Source organism: Musca domestica, unplaced genomic scaffold (assembly GCF_030504385.1).
Source record: "Musca domestica strain aabys unplaced genomic scaffold, Musca_domestica.polishedcontigs.V.1.1 33, whole genome shotgun sequence".
Classification (NCBI taxonomy): domain Eukaryota; kingdom Metazoa; phylum Arthropoda; class Insecta; order Diptera; family Muscidae; genus Musca; species Musca domestica.
The window spans coordinates 304,123-319,045 of NW_026712312.1; the positions used below are offsets into that span (position 1 = coordinate 304,123).

General features: G+C 34.1%; 1 protein-coding gene across 1 annotated transcript in view; it reads left to right on the forward strand.

Annotated features, from left to right (window-relative positions):
• Positions 1–726: 726 nt before the first annotated feature.
• The window catches only part of LOC101890303 (protein serrate), a 95,629-nt gene continuing 81,432 nt past the window's right edge, over positions 727–14,923 (forward strand). The window contains exons 1-2 of the mRNA XM_011292343.3: positions 727–953; positions 12,601–12,718. Of these exons, the coding sequence (XP_011290645.3) occupies positions 774–953; positions 12,601–12,718 (298 nt within the window). The 5' untranslated portion in view covers positions 727–773. The remainder of the gene's footprint in view (positions 954–12,600; positions 12,719–14,923) is intronic.

Genomic DNA, 14,923 nt, shown 5'->3' on the forward strand with positions numbered 1-14,923 from the left:
AAATTTTAATTATAAAACCATAAAATCGTTTAATTGTTATGCGGAGCTCTACTAAATAGCAATGTGGTGTAGGGTATCATAAAGTCGGCCCCGCCCAACTTTAAGACTTTCTTTACTGGTTTTTATTTAGTTATTTATTTTTTTGTAAAAAATAATTGTTTTCTTATGCGATTTGTTTTTTTTTTTTTTTTTTTTTTTTTTAAAAAACAAATATATATAATAAAAAATAATGAAATAACTACAAAAAAAATTAAAATAATGATTAATTAAAAAAAAATAAATTAATAAAAGTTAATAAATTAACTTAATAAAATCTGCATTAATTTCAAAATGAATGTTACAACGGTTTTGTAAAAATATCAAAAGAAAACTACATTATATATTGTAATATATATTTACTGTCTAAAAATCTTACAACTACAACTCTTAAATAATAGTTTAACCATTTAAAAAATTATTTCAGTGATTAAAATTATCCTAATTTTGTTTTTTTTTTATTAATACAGAACCACGAAAAATATATCCAAACATACTACAATATATAAATGCGTATTAAATACAATAAAATAAATTTGAAAAAAAAATGACAACAATGATTACCACCACAAAAACTAAATAAAACATAATTCACAATTTCAAAAAAAAAAAATAGTGAAATACAACGAAAAAAAAAAAATACTATTTTAAATATGACTTCACAAAAAACGTCACAACTGTCGTCATTAACATCAACATCATCATCATCAGAACGGCCCATACCTGCCATCTGTAAAATGTTTACAAAACATTTTCGTCGAAAATCTCCAAATTGCTGTACACGGATAAATTCCCACAGAAACCGTTCCAGCTATACACCAGCCTGCAGTTCGAATTGTAGAAAAATGAACGTCACCAGTTCAATCAGAATGTCAACATTTATTGTTTTCATAATTTTAAGTGTTTTAGTTAATAAGGTGAGTACAAAAAACAAAATATAAAAAATATTTAAAACAATAGCGAGAAATCCACCTTAAAATGTAAGAATTGTTCCAACAGTTCGTGTTAGCCCTATATAGTACTTCAAATGCATAATTTGTTCAGTCTGACAAAATGTTTAAATAAAAACTTCATACATCGTACTAAATTTTCAGACCTTAAAGGGCATAAATATATTTTTCAAATTTTTCCATTTTCGGAACGAATAATAGGAAAAAGTTTACCTTTTATACCGAAAAGTCTTAAAAATCTTTAATTTTGAAGTTTACCGAGGAGGATATTAGTAAAACCATTGAAAAATTGGCCGACATCTAAGTTTCCTATTCAAAACTACTTCAACGTTTCCATAGGTAGACCCTCGAAACCAACAGTGACCTGAATATCAATCTTCAGAATTTCAGCTTTATCCCTTTACCCAATACCAAATTTAGAAACATTAAGTACTTTTCGTAAAATTATGGTACACATTACCAAAATCACCACCAGATCTCATCGTCAGATACCAACAGTTATCTAAATACCAAAATTCAGAATTGTATGTGTATCCCTTTACCCAATACCAAATTTAATACCTTTTAGTACTTTTTGTACTAATATTGAACGCATTTCCAATCTAAATATCAAATTTTAAACTTAAATCTTTTTCCTTCACCCAATACCAAGTTTAGTACTTTTCGTACAATTGTAGTACGCCTTTTCAAAGCAATCTCCACCTCAAATACCAACAGCGACCGTAATATCGAATTCCAGGATTTCAAATCTGTAATTTCCCCCCGTTGCCAAATTTAGTTTAATATTAATTAAGTAAATATTTTCAAAACCACCTCTGTATCTCAAAACCAAGAGAGATTCCCCAATATAAAATTTCATCATTCCAGTTTTATAGATTCACTCAATATCAAAGATAGCAACATTCAGTAGCTTTCCTACAATTATAAAACAATTTGCATATCTCAATTCCAGATACCAACAGAAACCTCAGAATCAAATTTGAGGATGCCAGCCCTATCATTTCACCCAATACTAAATTTAGTACCATTCAATTTGGGTGCAACAATTTTAGTACACATTTCCGAAACCACCTCTATATATCCAGGCTACAAATGAACAGCGATCCTAACATCAAAATTTATATTTGAAGCCATATCTGTTCAGCCATTTCCAAATTGTACCAAATATAGTACTATTTGGTACTTTTCGTGCACTTGTAGCACTCATTTCCAAAACCAAGCCTTTGTCGCAAAACTTCCACCAACAGGGATGTTGTCAAAATTCCAGCTGTATCCGTTCACCCTAAGCCAAACGAATTAAATGAATTAAGATAGAAAGCTAAAATTTCGCCCAGATCTGTCTTTTGTCTGCGGGCAGGTCAAGTTCTAAGATGAGCTCCATCGGTTCACGATATCGTATAGCTCCAATATAACGGTACCCCCCGATATTCGGTATTTTGACGATTTTAGCCACATTTTCTAACAGAATAGTCTGAAAATCCTCACGAGGAATTCCTTGTGAGCACTTTACCCCTTGTCTGAGAATTATCTATATAGGTCCACGATATTGTATAGTCCCCATATAATGGTACCCCCCGATATTCTGTATTTTGATGATTTTAGCCACATTTTCAAATAGAATAGTCTGAAAATCCACACGAGGAGTTCCTTGTGAGCACTTTACCCCCTGAAAGGGAATTGTCTATATAGGTCCAAAATATCGTATAAACCCCATATAACGGTATCCCCCGATATTCGGGATTTTGATGATTTTAGCCATGCTTCCCAATGTAATGGTCTGAAAATCGGCACAACGAGTTCCATGTTAGTACTTTATTAATTGCAAAAGAATTATTTATATAGGTCCACGATATCATATAGTCCACATATAACAGTACCCCCTGATATTCGGTATTTTGATGATTTTAGCCACATTTTTCAACGAAATTGTCTGAAATTCTACACAATTGGTTCTTTGTGAACACTTTACCCCCCGACAGGGATTTCTCTATACAGGTCCATGATATTATATATCCACCATATAACGGTACCCCCCGATATTCGGTATTTTGATGATTTTAGCCTCATTTTAAACGGAATTTTCTTAAATTCTATACAAGGATTTATTTTTGAATACTTTATCCTTGACGTAGATTTGTCTATAGCGTTTATCCCCCATATATAGGCACCTTCCGAGATTTTAACAGAATTTTTAATGGATTTTATTTTTATTTTTTTGAAAATGTCCTAATTTATTCCAAATGGTGGAGGGTATTCAAAGTTCGACCCGGCCGAACTTGCTGCTTTTTTACTTGTTTTTCACCTAAAAATATGCTATAAAAATCATAAAGACTTGATGTATAAACTTGCATTGGAAAAACATTGTCCAAATATGTTTTCGGTTCGAAAAGCAAAGGACTTTTTGGAGGTCTTCTTTAGAAAGATGTCCATTGGAAATTCTTCTCTCCAGAGCAAAATCTACTGTCTGAAGGCCTTCCTTCAAAAAATAACAACAAGACCTTTTTGGTGGTATTTGCATTCAGAGATGGGTTGTCAAACGTTTTCTATTCAGCGAAATCCCTCAAACGTTTTCTGTTCGGGAAATACTTTTGATAATCTTTTATCTGGAGAAAAAATTTGAGTGGTCTTCTATATAGAGAAGTCGTTTGGATGGTCTTCTATCCATTGAAAATATTTGAAAAGTATTCCGTCAAAAGATGACTTCCAGAAGTTATATGTAGGGTCTTCTATTCAGAAAAGTGCTATTGAAGATTTTGTATTAAAAGAAGAACTTTTGAAGGTCTTCGAAACAGAGAAGGTATTTCTCAATGTCTTCCATTCTGAAAAAAGCCATTTCAAAATCTTCTAATAAAAGATTTTCATGACGTATTTCTAGGCCATTTACACTGGGCAGTCAGGACATAGCTTTCTAGAATAGAAGAACATTTTCCTTTATTTGTTGGATTTTCTATACACTTTTTCTTTTTTTTTTTTCAAAAAAAAAAAAAAAAAATAAATAAATTTTTACGATATTCCTCCCCGAATTTTTAACTTAATCATCATTTCAATGTCAATGTTGTTTAGACCAAATGCGGTATTATTTATCTAAACTTCCATTCGAAGTTTTCTCCTCAGCTGACACAGCTTTTGAGGCATTCCCATTTTTGTATGTTAAGCCAAACCACACACTAGCCATTAAAGAGGATGACAATTCGTTAATGAGGACGATGTCATGCAAATTCCAAAGTCTTCGAAAAGCGGAGAAAAAAAGTAAGCGGAACGAAAAAGAAGATGTGCCACATACTTGGCCAAAACAACAATTGAATAAACCGCTTTGGCAGTTGGCATTCGTTTTTGCTCCCTCATACAAGTTTCGGGGTTTTTTTGTTGTTGGGAAGATGGCTTAGCCATCTATCCATCCGTCCGGCCATTCATTCATCCAAGCCAGCCAAATGCAGCCAGCAAGGTAACACCAATCGATAAAAATCACCTTTAGGTTGGAACTCGGCAAACAGAACCACCAGCATCATTTCCATCAACAATGGTGAACTTATCCGTTTTGGTCACAACTAAATGGTCATTGTGTCTCAAGTATCCCCCCCCCCGCCCACCAAAAAAGCCATATCTTTTGGGCCAAAACAAGAAAAGCCAGCCAGCCATCCAAGCCTTAAAATCGAAATGAATTTTATGTTTTTGGTATTTTCACTTTTAAGCCAAATTCCTGACTTTTTCCAGAGAAATGGTAATTAGCCAGGGAGGAGTTACTTTTCCGCAAGAGATTGTTATAAAGCCAAAACGAATTTGGTATGGAAAGATATACTCCCATCCTCTCTTCCCCTCCTTCAGTTTTCTTCTTCTCCATGGGTTTGTCAAAGTCAAACTTTGCCACTAACTGCTGTCACCACCGCCACACATCAATGTCAAAACAGAACCATGTTACACAAAGAGCTTGGAACCTGTAACCGGTATTGATTAGCCATCCGAAGGAGTCCGGCATGCAGCGAATAAATGCTGAACAGCTCGGTCATGCATTTGTAACATCTTCAATTGTCATGTGAATGAAATTGAGGTTCTGGTGGAATGCGCCTCTGCCAGCCGCAAACATTTGGGTGGATCAGAACGAAGTGGGAAGTGCCTTATCAATGGGAAAATTAAAGAGAAAAACCTCGAGGGGTCTTCCCTAAAAATAACATATTAAAGGAGTCTTCTACGGCGGGGAGACTTCAAAATGTTATCCATTAGAAAAAGTCCTTTAAAAGGATTTCTATAAAAAACCCTTTAAAGGATGTTCTATAGCAAAAATAGAGTTTTTATAGAAATCTTGACCCTGCCAGTTCTCTTTAGAAAAATAACTCCAGAAGGTCTTTAAAAAGTAGTTGCTGTTGGAAGAAGGTCTTCCATAAAAAAAACGGACTTAAACATATATTCTCTAAAAAATCCTTATAAGGTCGGACACAAAGAACTTAAAAAATTTACTTTAAATCGCATAAGCTTGCGATTTTGTTTAGATATAAAAAGGATTTTGAACATTTAGAACACTTTCAAAAAGACTTTGCTGAATAAAAGATCTCAGATATTTTTTTTTTTTGTTCAAACAACTTCAGACTCCCAAAATGTTTTCTCTGTATGGAAGGCCTACGAAGGCTCTGGCTTGAATAGAGACCTCCGAAAGGTTCACGCTGAATTGAAAGCATTCATAAGCTTGAGTTTTTTTTTAGAGAGAAAAGTGATTATAGAGGATTTCTATGGAAGAAGGAGAGTTTAATAGAACACCTGCAAAAAATCATACAGGGAAGTGATATCTTATAGAAAAAGTAGAGAATATTTATACCCTACAACACTATGTGTTGGGGGTATTATAAGTTTGATTGGGCCAAAAATTATGTAACACCTCGAAATATTGATCGACTCGCCGAGCTGAGTCGATCTAGCTATGTATGTCCGTCCGTCCGTCTGTCCATGTTAATTTGTAATCACTCTACAGGTCACAATTATGGCCCGATCTTTTTCGAATATAGCCAAATATCGCAGACAAGCAAATCATATAGATGAGTCTAAATTTGGAGATACAGAGGGGTCGCTTACTTTTGGAGATGATTGCAAAATATTTAGGGGTTCAAATTAACCAAAAACAGAAAAATTTCCTGATCACACGATTGAAGCCAATCGACACGTCTGAAAAGAGAGTTAAAGACAAGGAAGAATTCTAGCATTTTAGATTACCATTCGATTATATTTACCTTTAAAATGGACCACAACAACTAACAGCAGGACGGAGTGCGAAAAATATTGGGTAACTGTCCCTGGTCAAAATGCTAAGGATAATATCTGGGCCGTGCTCCGTGATATAATTTCAAAAGCGAAATCTTCAAAAATGGATTTGGATAAAAGGGGCTTCCAACATATTGTAGTGTTGTAGGGATCACATAATCAGCCCCGCACGGCTATAGCCTTTGCTTACTTGTTTTTTAGAAAGAAAATGGTTTTAAAAGGCTTTTCTTGAAAGAAGACCTTCCAAATTCTACACCAGATAGATTTTCAGTGGATAGAAGAGCACGAGAAGGTACTCTTTGGATACAGGAACTTCCAATTATGTCGGATGAAAACCTAAAAATGAGCTTTTATAAAAAGCAAAGTTTCAGTGGAAAGAAAAAGAAGGTTATGGTAAAAAAAGAACTTCTAAGAGTCTTCTCTGCATAAAAGTCATTAAAAACCACCGCCGTTGCCAGGGGGATTCGGGCCCCAACGAAGTGGTGCATTTTTTAGGATATAAATCTCATTATACCCTTTACCATGTGGTTACTGATGGGTATATATCATTTGATATGGCCAAAACATGTGTCATCGAAATAATGATTTTACACCCTGGATCTCTTTGGACCAAATCCCTTTCAGGACATCTGAAGTATAAATAGGGGTGTCCGTACGTCTGTCTGTCTGGCTATAACTTTCGAAGGGAGTATCCGATTTGGTCCAAACTTTTTTACATCGTAATATTATTGTCAAATTTAGATCGAGTTCAGAGATGGGCAATATCCGTCCACTCCTTCTGGTACCTCCCCCCCACAAAAGGTCGAAATTTTTAAAATAATGTTTTACTGTCCAAAAAGTGAAAGGACAATCTGATTTTGTTTCAAATTTGCAAATCCTAATATTTGCATCAGTGCTAGGTCAGGTACGAAAATGGACAATATCGGCAGCCTCCATGAAGTACCTCCCGCACAAATAGTCAAAATTTGGAATAATTATAATTCTAATAAAATGTGAAATAAGAGTCAGTTTGTCTTCAAATTTCACACACTCCAATATTTTTGTTAACACAAGACCTGGTGTGATGGAGGGATATGTGGATCCACTCCTTCTGGTACCTCCTCCCACAAAGGGTCAAAATTTTAAATATCCATGAAGCTCATAAAACACGGAATTAACAGCCGATTCCATTTAGACTTGGTACATCTCAATATTTCCATTAACACAAGATCTGTTATGAAGATCGTAGAGATCGGACCATTCCTTTTGATAGCTCCCCCGGAAAGGGGTCAAAGTTTTGAATAGCCAAAACGATCATATAATCCGAAATAAGCATCCGGTTCTTTTCATATTTCACACATCCCCTTATTTTTACTTACACATAATCTGCTGTGAAGATGTGATGTATCGGTCCACTCCTTCTAGTAACTCACCCACAAAGGGTCAAAATTAAAATAACTATGAAGTGCATAAAACGCGAAATTGACATAAGATTATATTTAGACTAAGCGCATCTAAATATTTCAATCAACACAACATTTCCTATACAGATGGGACTATTTCTTCTCCTCCCACATAGGTTTCAAGATTTTAAGAAGCAAAACGCTCAAAGAAAGCGAAATAAGCATCCAACTCTCTTCAAATTTTACACACACAAACATTTTTGCTAACACAAGATCTGTTGTGAAGATGATATAAACCTGCGTAGCTGAACCACAAAGGGTCACAATTTTCAATTATTTTATTTGTAATAACTTGCGAAACAAATCACTCTTCAACAGTAACCATATTCATGAATTTATGATTTATTGGATATAAATGTCTTTGTTTCTGTATTAAATGAAGCATGAAATGGAATAATTCGGTACCTTTAAACATTTTCAAAAAAAAAATTATCACATATCCCATATAAAATGAAGGAAGTTACCAATATGGTGTAAACCTTACACCCAGCAATATTTATATCACATTTATTTAGATCCTACTCCGTAGAGGATCAACAAATTTGAATAATCATAACAGAAGTCAAAATATATTTAAATAATCGAACATTGGCTGAGGGTATACATTTGTCGGGAATACCGACAGCTACTTTTTTACTTGTTATCAGTAGAACCATCAAAAATTCTTCTATACATTGAAACCCCTCAATTCCTTTAATTCCTTGGATTTTTTTCTTCTTGAAAAAATATTTTCTTATAGTACTTCCCATAGTCGTTGAGGCTGTTAGGTTACATCTTCACCAGGAGTCCCATTATTACACAGAAATAAACACAACTGTCAATTCGCTGGACTTCGGTGGCATTAGTCTTTTGACAACAACAACAACAACGACGATGATCACAACAACCATGGATGGCAATGGCAATATCACTGCAGCTCAATAAACTCCCAACGCCACACATTATAGTTGGTGTTGTTGTTATTGTATCCCTCGTCGCTAGCGAGTGTTTCATTCACCATCCAGCAGTGCATCAACGAATCGGCCAACATTCTCATCTCAGGCATTCTCAAAGTCCATCAGCTACTGAGGATGGACTGACGGACGGACTGACGACCGGCTCATATTTGAGAAAATCGCAAACAGCGACTGGCGTATAATCGCCTTTTGCTTTCCGTGAGGATTGATCAATGTCGGTTAATGTCATGACATTCTTTGTTTATTTGTTCTTGTTTTTTTTCTTCAATTTTTTGTAAACATTTTTTCTTGTTTATTCTTCGACTTTTTCGTCATCGACTTCCATGGCTTTTCATTATCAGTTTTGGTCTTGATTTAAGTTTTCTTCTTGTCTTGTTTTATATTCTGGTTTTTCATTGCAAAGTATCTGCGGATCTCTTTTTTTTCTCATTGGTCATTTAGCGTATGTGAAGAAAAAAAGAGGAAAATGTTATCGATGTAAGTGTGTGTGTGTTTGTTTTCTGTTCCCAGATCCACACCTGTGATCGTCATCATCATCAATGTGTTTCCCAATGTAATCTTCTTCTTTTTCTGATGCTTACAAAAATTCCGGTTTTGAAGAGTTGGCCTTAACTGATTGGTCTCAAAAGAACAGCAACTTGGTTTTTTTGTGATACAATGTTGACCATAGACAAATTCTAATGAATGATTAAATTTAGAAGAGGGAGTTCAATGGATTGTCCTTTTTTCAATTTTGGATTTCTAAAAACGAGGCCTAAAATTAAAAACAAAAACAATAACAGCTACGATAATTTTAAAGTCTTGAAAAAATATTCTTTAAAAAATCCACGCCCCTATTGACCCTTGAAAAAATATTCTTTAAAAAATCCACGCCCCTATTGACCCTTGAAAAAATATTCTTTAAAAAATCCACGCCCCTATTGACCCTTGAAAAAATATTCATTAAAAAATCCAAGCCTCTATTGGCCCTTGAAAAAATATTCTTTAAAAAATCCACTCCTCTATTTATGACTGAAAAAATATTCTTTAAAAAATCCATTCCTCTTGAAAAAATATTCTTTAAAAAATCCACGCCCCTATTGGCCCTTGAAAAAACATTCTTTAAAAAATCCACGCCTCTATTGGCCCTTGAAAAAATATTCTTTAAAAAATCCACGCCCCTATTGGCCCTTGAAAAAATATTCTTTAAAAAATCCACGCCTCTATTGGTCCTTGAAAAAATATTCTTTAAAAAATCCACGCCCCTATTGGCCCTTGAAAAAATATTCTTAAAAAAATCCACGCCTCTATTGGCCCTTGAAAAAATATTCTTTAAAAAATCCACGCCCCTATTGGCCCTTGAAAAAATATTCTTTAAAAAATCCACGCCTCTATTGGTCCTTGAAAAAATATTCTTTAAAAAATCCACGCCCCTATTGGCCCTTGAAAAAATATTCTTAAAAAAATCCACGCCTCTATTGGCCCTTGAAAAAATATTCTTTAAAAAATCCACGCCCCTATTGGCCCTTGAAAAAATATTCTTTAAAAAATCCACGCCTCTATTGGCCCTTGAAAAAATATTCTTTAAAAAATCCACGCCCCAATTGGCCCTTGAAAAAATATTCTTTAAAAAATCCACGCCTCTATTGGCCCTTGAAAAAATATTCTTTAAAAAATCCACGCCTCTATTGGCCCTTGAAAAAATATTCTTTAAAAATCCACGTCTCTATTGGCCCTTGAAAAAATATTCTATAAAAAATCCACTCCTCTATTTATGCCTGAAAAAATATTCTTTAAAAAATCCACGTCTCTATTGGCCCTTGAAAAAAATATTCTTTAAAAAATCCACGTCTCTATTGGTCCTTGAAAAAAATATTCTTTAAAAAATCCACGTCTCTATTGGTCCTTGAAAAAAATATTCTTTAAAAAATCCACGTCTCTATTGGCCCTTGGAAAAATATTCTTTAACAAATCCACGTCTCTATTGGCCCTTGGAAAAATATTCTTTAACAAATCCACGTCTCTATTGGCCCTTGGAAAAATATTCTTTAAAAAATCCACGTCTCTATTGGCCCTTGAAAAAATATTCTTTAAAAAATCCACGTCTCTATTGGCCCTTGAAAAAATATTCTTTAAAAAATCCACGCCTCTATTGGCCCTTGAAAAAATATTCTTTTAAAAATCCACGCCTCTATTGGTCCTTGAAAAAATATTCTTTAAAAAATCCACGCCTCTATTGGCCCTTGAAAAAATATTCTTTAAAAAATCCACGCCTCTATTGGCCCTTGAAAAAATATTCTTTAAAAAATCCACGCCTCTATTTATGCCTGAAAAAATATTCTTTAAAAAATCCACGCCTCTATTGGCCCTTGAAAAAATATTCTTTAAAAAATCCACTCCTCTATTTATGCCTGAAAAAATATTCTTTAAAAAATCCACGCCTCTATTGGCCCTTGAAAAAATATTCTTTAAAAAATCCACGCCTCTATTGGCCCTTGAAAAAATATTCTTTAAAAAATCCACGCCTCTATTTATGCCTGAAAAAATATTCTTTAAAAAATCCACGTCTCTATTGGCCCTTGAAAAAATATTCTTTAAAAAATCCACTCCTCTATTTATGCCTGAAAAAATATTCTTTAAAAAATCCACGTCCCTATTGGCCCTTGAAAAAATATTCTTTAAAAAATCCACTCCTCTATTTATGCCTGAAAAAATATTCTTTAAAAAATCCACGTCTCTATTGGCCCTTGAAAAAATATTCTTTAAAAAATCCACTCCTCTATTGGCCCTTGAAAAAATATTCTTTAAAAAATCCACTCCTCTATTGGCCCTTGAAAAAATATTCTTTAAAAAATCCACTCCTCTATTGGCCCTTGAAAAAATATTCTTTAAAAAATCCACTCCTCTATTGGCCCTTGAAAAAATATTCTTTAAAAAATCCACTCCTCTATTGGCCCTTAAAAAAATATTCTTTAAAAAATCCACGCCTCCATTGGCCCTTGAAAAAATATTATGGAGGTATGGTGGAGGGTATTATAAAATAATACACTGTTCTTTACATAAAGAGTTATTCTTCAAATTAGCGGTTGGCAGAAACTGAAAAACTGTTAATTGGTTAAAAAGTTCAAATTTTAAATAAAATTTCGAAAAACTTTAGCCAGTCCTATAATCGGCATTAAAACACGATTAAATGTTAAAATCATTCTCCGTGCCAAAAATAGGTAGAACTTGCTAGTTTTGCAATTTAATTTTTTTTAACCGTTTTTAATTTTTTTAATTTAATTTAATTTAATTTTAATTTTAAATTTAATTTTTTTTTTGTGGGATCACTCATAATATCCACTCAACATTTTTGACATTTGTAAAATTTTAAACATTTCATTGTCACTGAAAACATTTATATGCTTAAATCATATTTTTACTGAAAATATTCCTAAAATTCCTTGTAATCGAGTTGTCCACTTGTCTCTGCCCAGAACAGTGATACTTTAAACACCACTCACTGACTAGCTGACTGACTGACAGTCGGTCTATATGTTTGCCTCTTGGCATGTTGGGAGATTGTCATTCGTTCGTTGTTGTAATTCCACTTAACCAATTCATGTATGCTTAAGTTTTATTAATGAATCTCATGTAACATGTTGCAGTTCGCTGCATACATACCTGCATAATACATGCGTTCACTGTTGACTCTTGTCTGTCACATGTATAGACGACAATTTATCTCATAACCCTGACAGTTCTCGGAGGATAATGGACAATGATAAGTAAGAGTCTCACAGAAAAATGGAAGGATTCTTGTCATATTTTAAGAAACCTGTTGAGGTGATTGTGAGGTTCTGTTTTCCAAGGAGATAAGAATGCACATTAATTTAAGTCCTTGCAGTCATGTGTGGCGTCATGTCACTTTGAAATTTTTTTTCATGATTTCGATAAATATTTTTAGTTTAATTTTTGTTAAATAACGATTTTTTATTTCTTTTGCAGATAACAGCCATTGGTAACTTTGAATTAGAAATATTAGAAATTTCAAATACAAATAACCATTTATTATCGGGTTATTGCTGTGGTGTTCCTTTAGAAATAAGAAGTACAAAAACAACAGGTAAGTGAAAATAAAATGTATATTCCTATTTTTATGTTTTAATTAGCTGATATAATGGTCTCAAACAAGTGCAGAATTATTTGAGACTGAAAAGAAAAATATATTTCTCGATCACGGGGGAAATCCACCAAATTATAAAAGTAGAGCTAAAAACAAGTAAAAAAACATTAAGTTCGGCCGGCCAAACTTTTAATACCCTCCACCTTAGGGTAAAGGAAACATTAGAGCCCATTACGACCCACATATACCAATTTTTAAACATATTCATGAGAAAATGTGCCAAAAATCATCAAAATACCGAATATTGGGAAATACGGCTATATGGGGCTATACAAAAACTTGGACCTATACATACAGTGTTTCGCCAATAGAAAGCCGCGAAGAAATGTGGCAAAAAGCCATTAAAATGCCGAATATCGGGAGGTACCGTTACATGGGAGCTATACCATATCGTGGACCTATACATACAATGTTTCGCCACACGAACTAGGACCCATTATGACCTACAAATGCCAATTCTCAGACAAATCCGTGAAAAAATGTGGCAAAAATCATGAAAATACCGAATATCGGGAGGTATCGTTATATGGGGACTATACCAAATCGTGGACCCATACATGTAATGTTTCACCACCGGAGCTGGAACCCATTATGACCTACAAATACCAATTTTCAGACAAATCCGTGCAAAAATGTGGCAAAAACCATTAAAATGCCGAATATCGGGAGGTACCGTTATATGGGGGCTATACCAAATCGTGGACCCTTACATGCAATGTTTCGCCACCGGAGCTGGAACCCATTATGACCAACAAATATCATTTTTTAGACAAACCCGTGAAAAAATGTGGCAAAAATAATCAAAATACCGAATATCGGGAGGTGCCTTTATACGGGGGCTATACCAAAGCATGGACCTATACATGCAATGTTTTGCCACACGAACTGAGACTCGTTATGACCTACAAGTACCAATTTTCAGACAAATCTGTGAAAAAATGTGACATAAATCATCAAAATACCGAATATCGGGAGGTACCGTTATATGAGGGCTATACCAAAACGTGGACCGATATATCTCATTTTCAATACCAACCATACTAGACACAATACAAATTGCTATGCTAAATTTTGGCGCTCTACGTAAATTATTGTGGGCTGTGGGACGGACAGACGGACATCGTTAAATCGACTTAGAATTTTATGCGGATTATGATTATATATACTTTATGGGTTCTACGACGAATATTTAAGGTTGTTACAAACGGAATTACAAAGTAAATATACCCTCCTTTCCAAGGTGGAGGGTATAAAAAGAAGACACTGTATCGGCATTGGGAAAGTTTACATCGAAAATTATCCAACATAATTTCCCCTTCAACACACTTAGGGAATTTTTCGGATGGGGAAATGGTTAAAAACTCCCTTTAAACACAATCGCAGCATAATCTACAAAATGATTTACCATAACATTGTACCATAGGTCCAAGAAGACGTCAAAAGACTAAATCTTTCTTAAAGAGAGACCTTTTAGGGTTAAAGGCGTACTTTAAGTGATTTTATGCAAAAATCTCATACAACCCATTATCTTAGAAGTCATCCTTCTGGCAGAGGCAAAAATACTCTTCATCAAATTTTACTGTAAGAAACCAAAGGAAAAAATTGCAGATCTTTTGCATATATACATCAATGGTGCAAAAAATATATATTTCTTTTCATACCCTATCATTTGATACGTCCAAAACGCGCCTCATCAAAATAACAGTTTTAGACCTTAGGTCTCATTCGACCAAATCCATTTCAGGACAATTGGAGTCGATCTAGCGATGTCCATCCGTCTGTCTGTCTGGCTGGAGCGTCAGATACCTCTCGAAGGAAGTATTCGATTTGACCCAAACTTGGTACATCTTAATATTATTATCAAACTTAGATCGAATTCGGAGATATTCGGAAAATATCAGCCCAGTTCTTCTACCTCCTACCTCCTGCGAAAAATATAAAATTTTCACAGAAGATAAGTTACGTCATAGCAAGAGAAAAAACCATTCGATTTTGTCAATTTTTGTCAGTGATAGGTTGGTTGCGAAAATGGATAATATCGGTCCACTCCATCGAGTACCTTCCCCACAAATTGTGAAAATGTCTTATAATTATAATTCTTATAAAATGTGCAATAATAGTCCGATTGTCTTCAATTTGTCACAA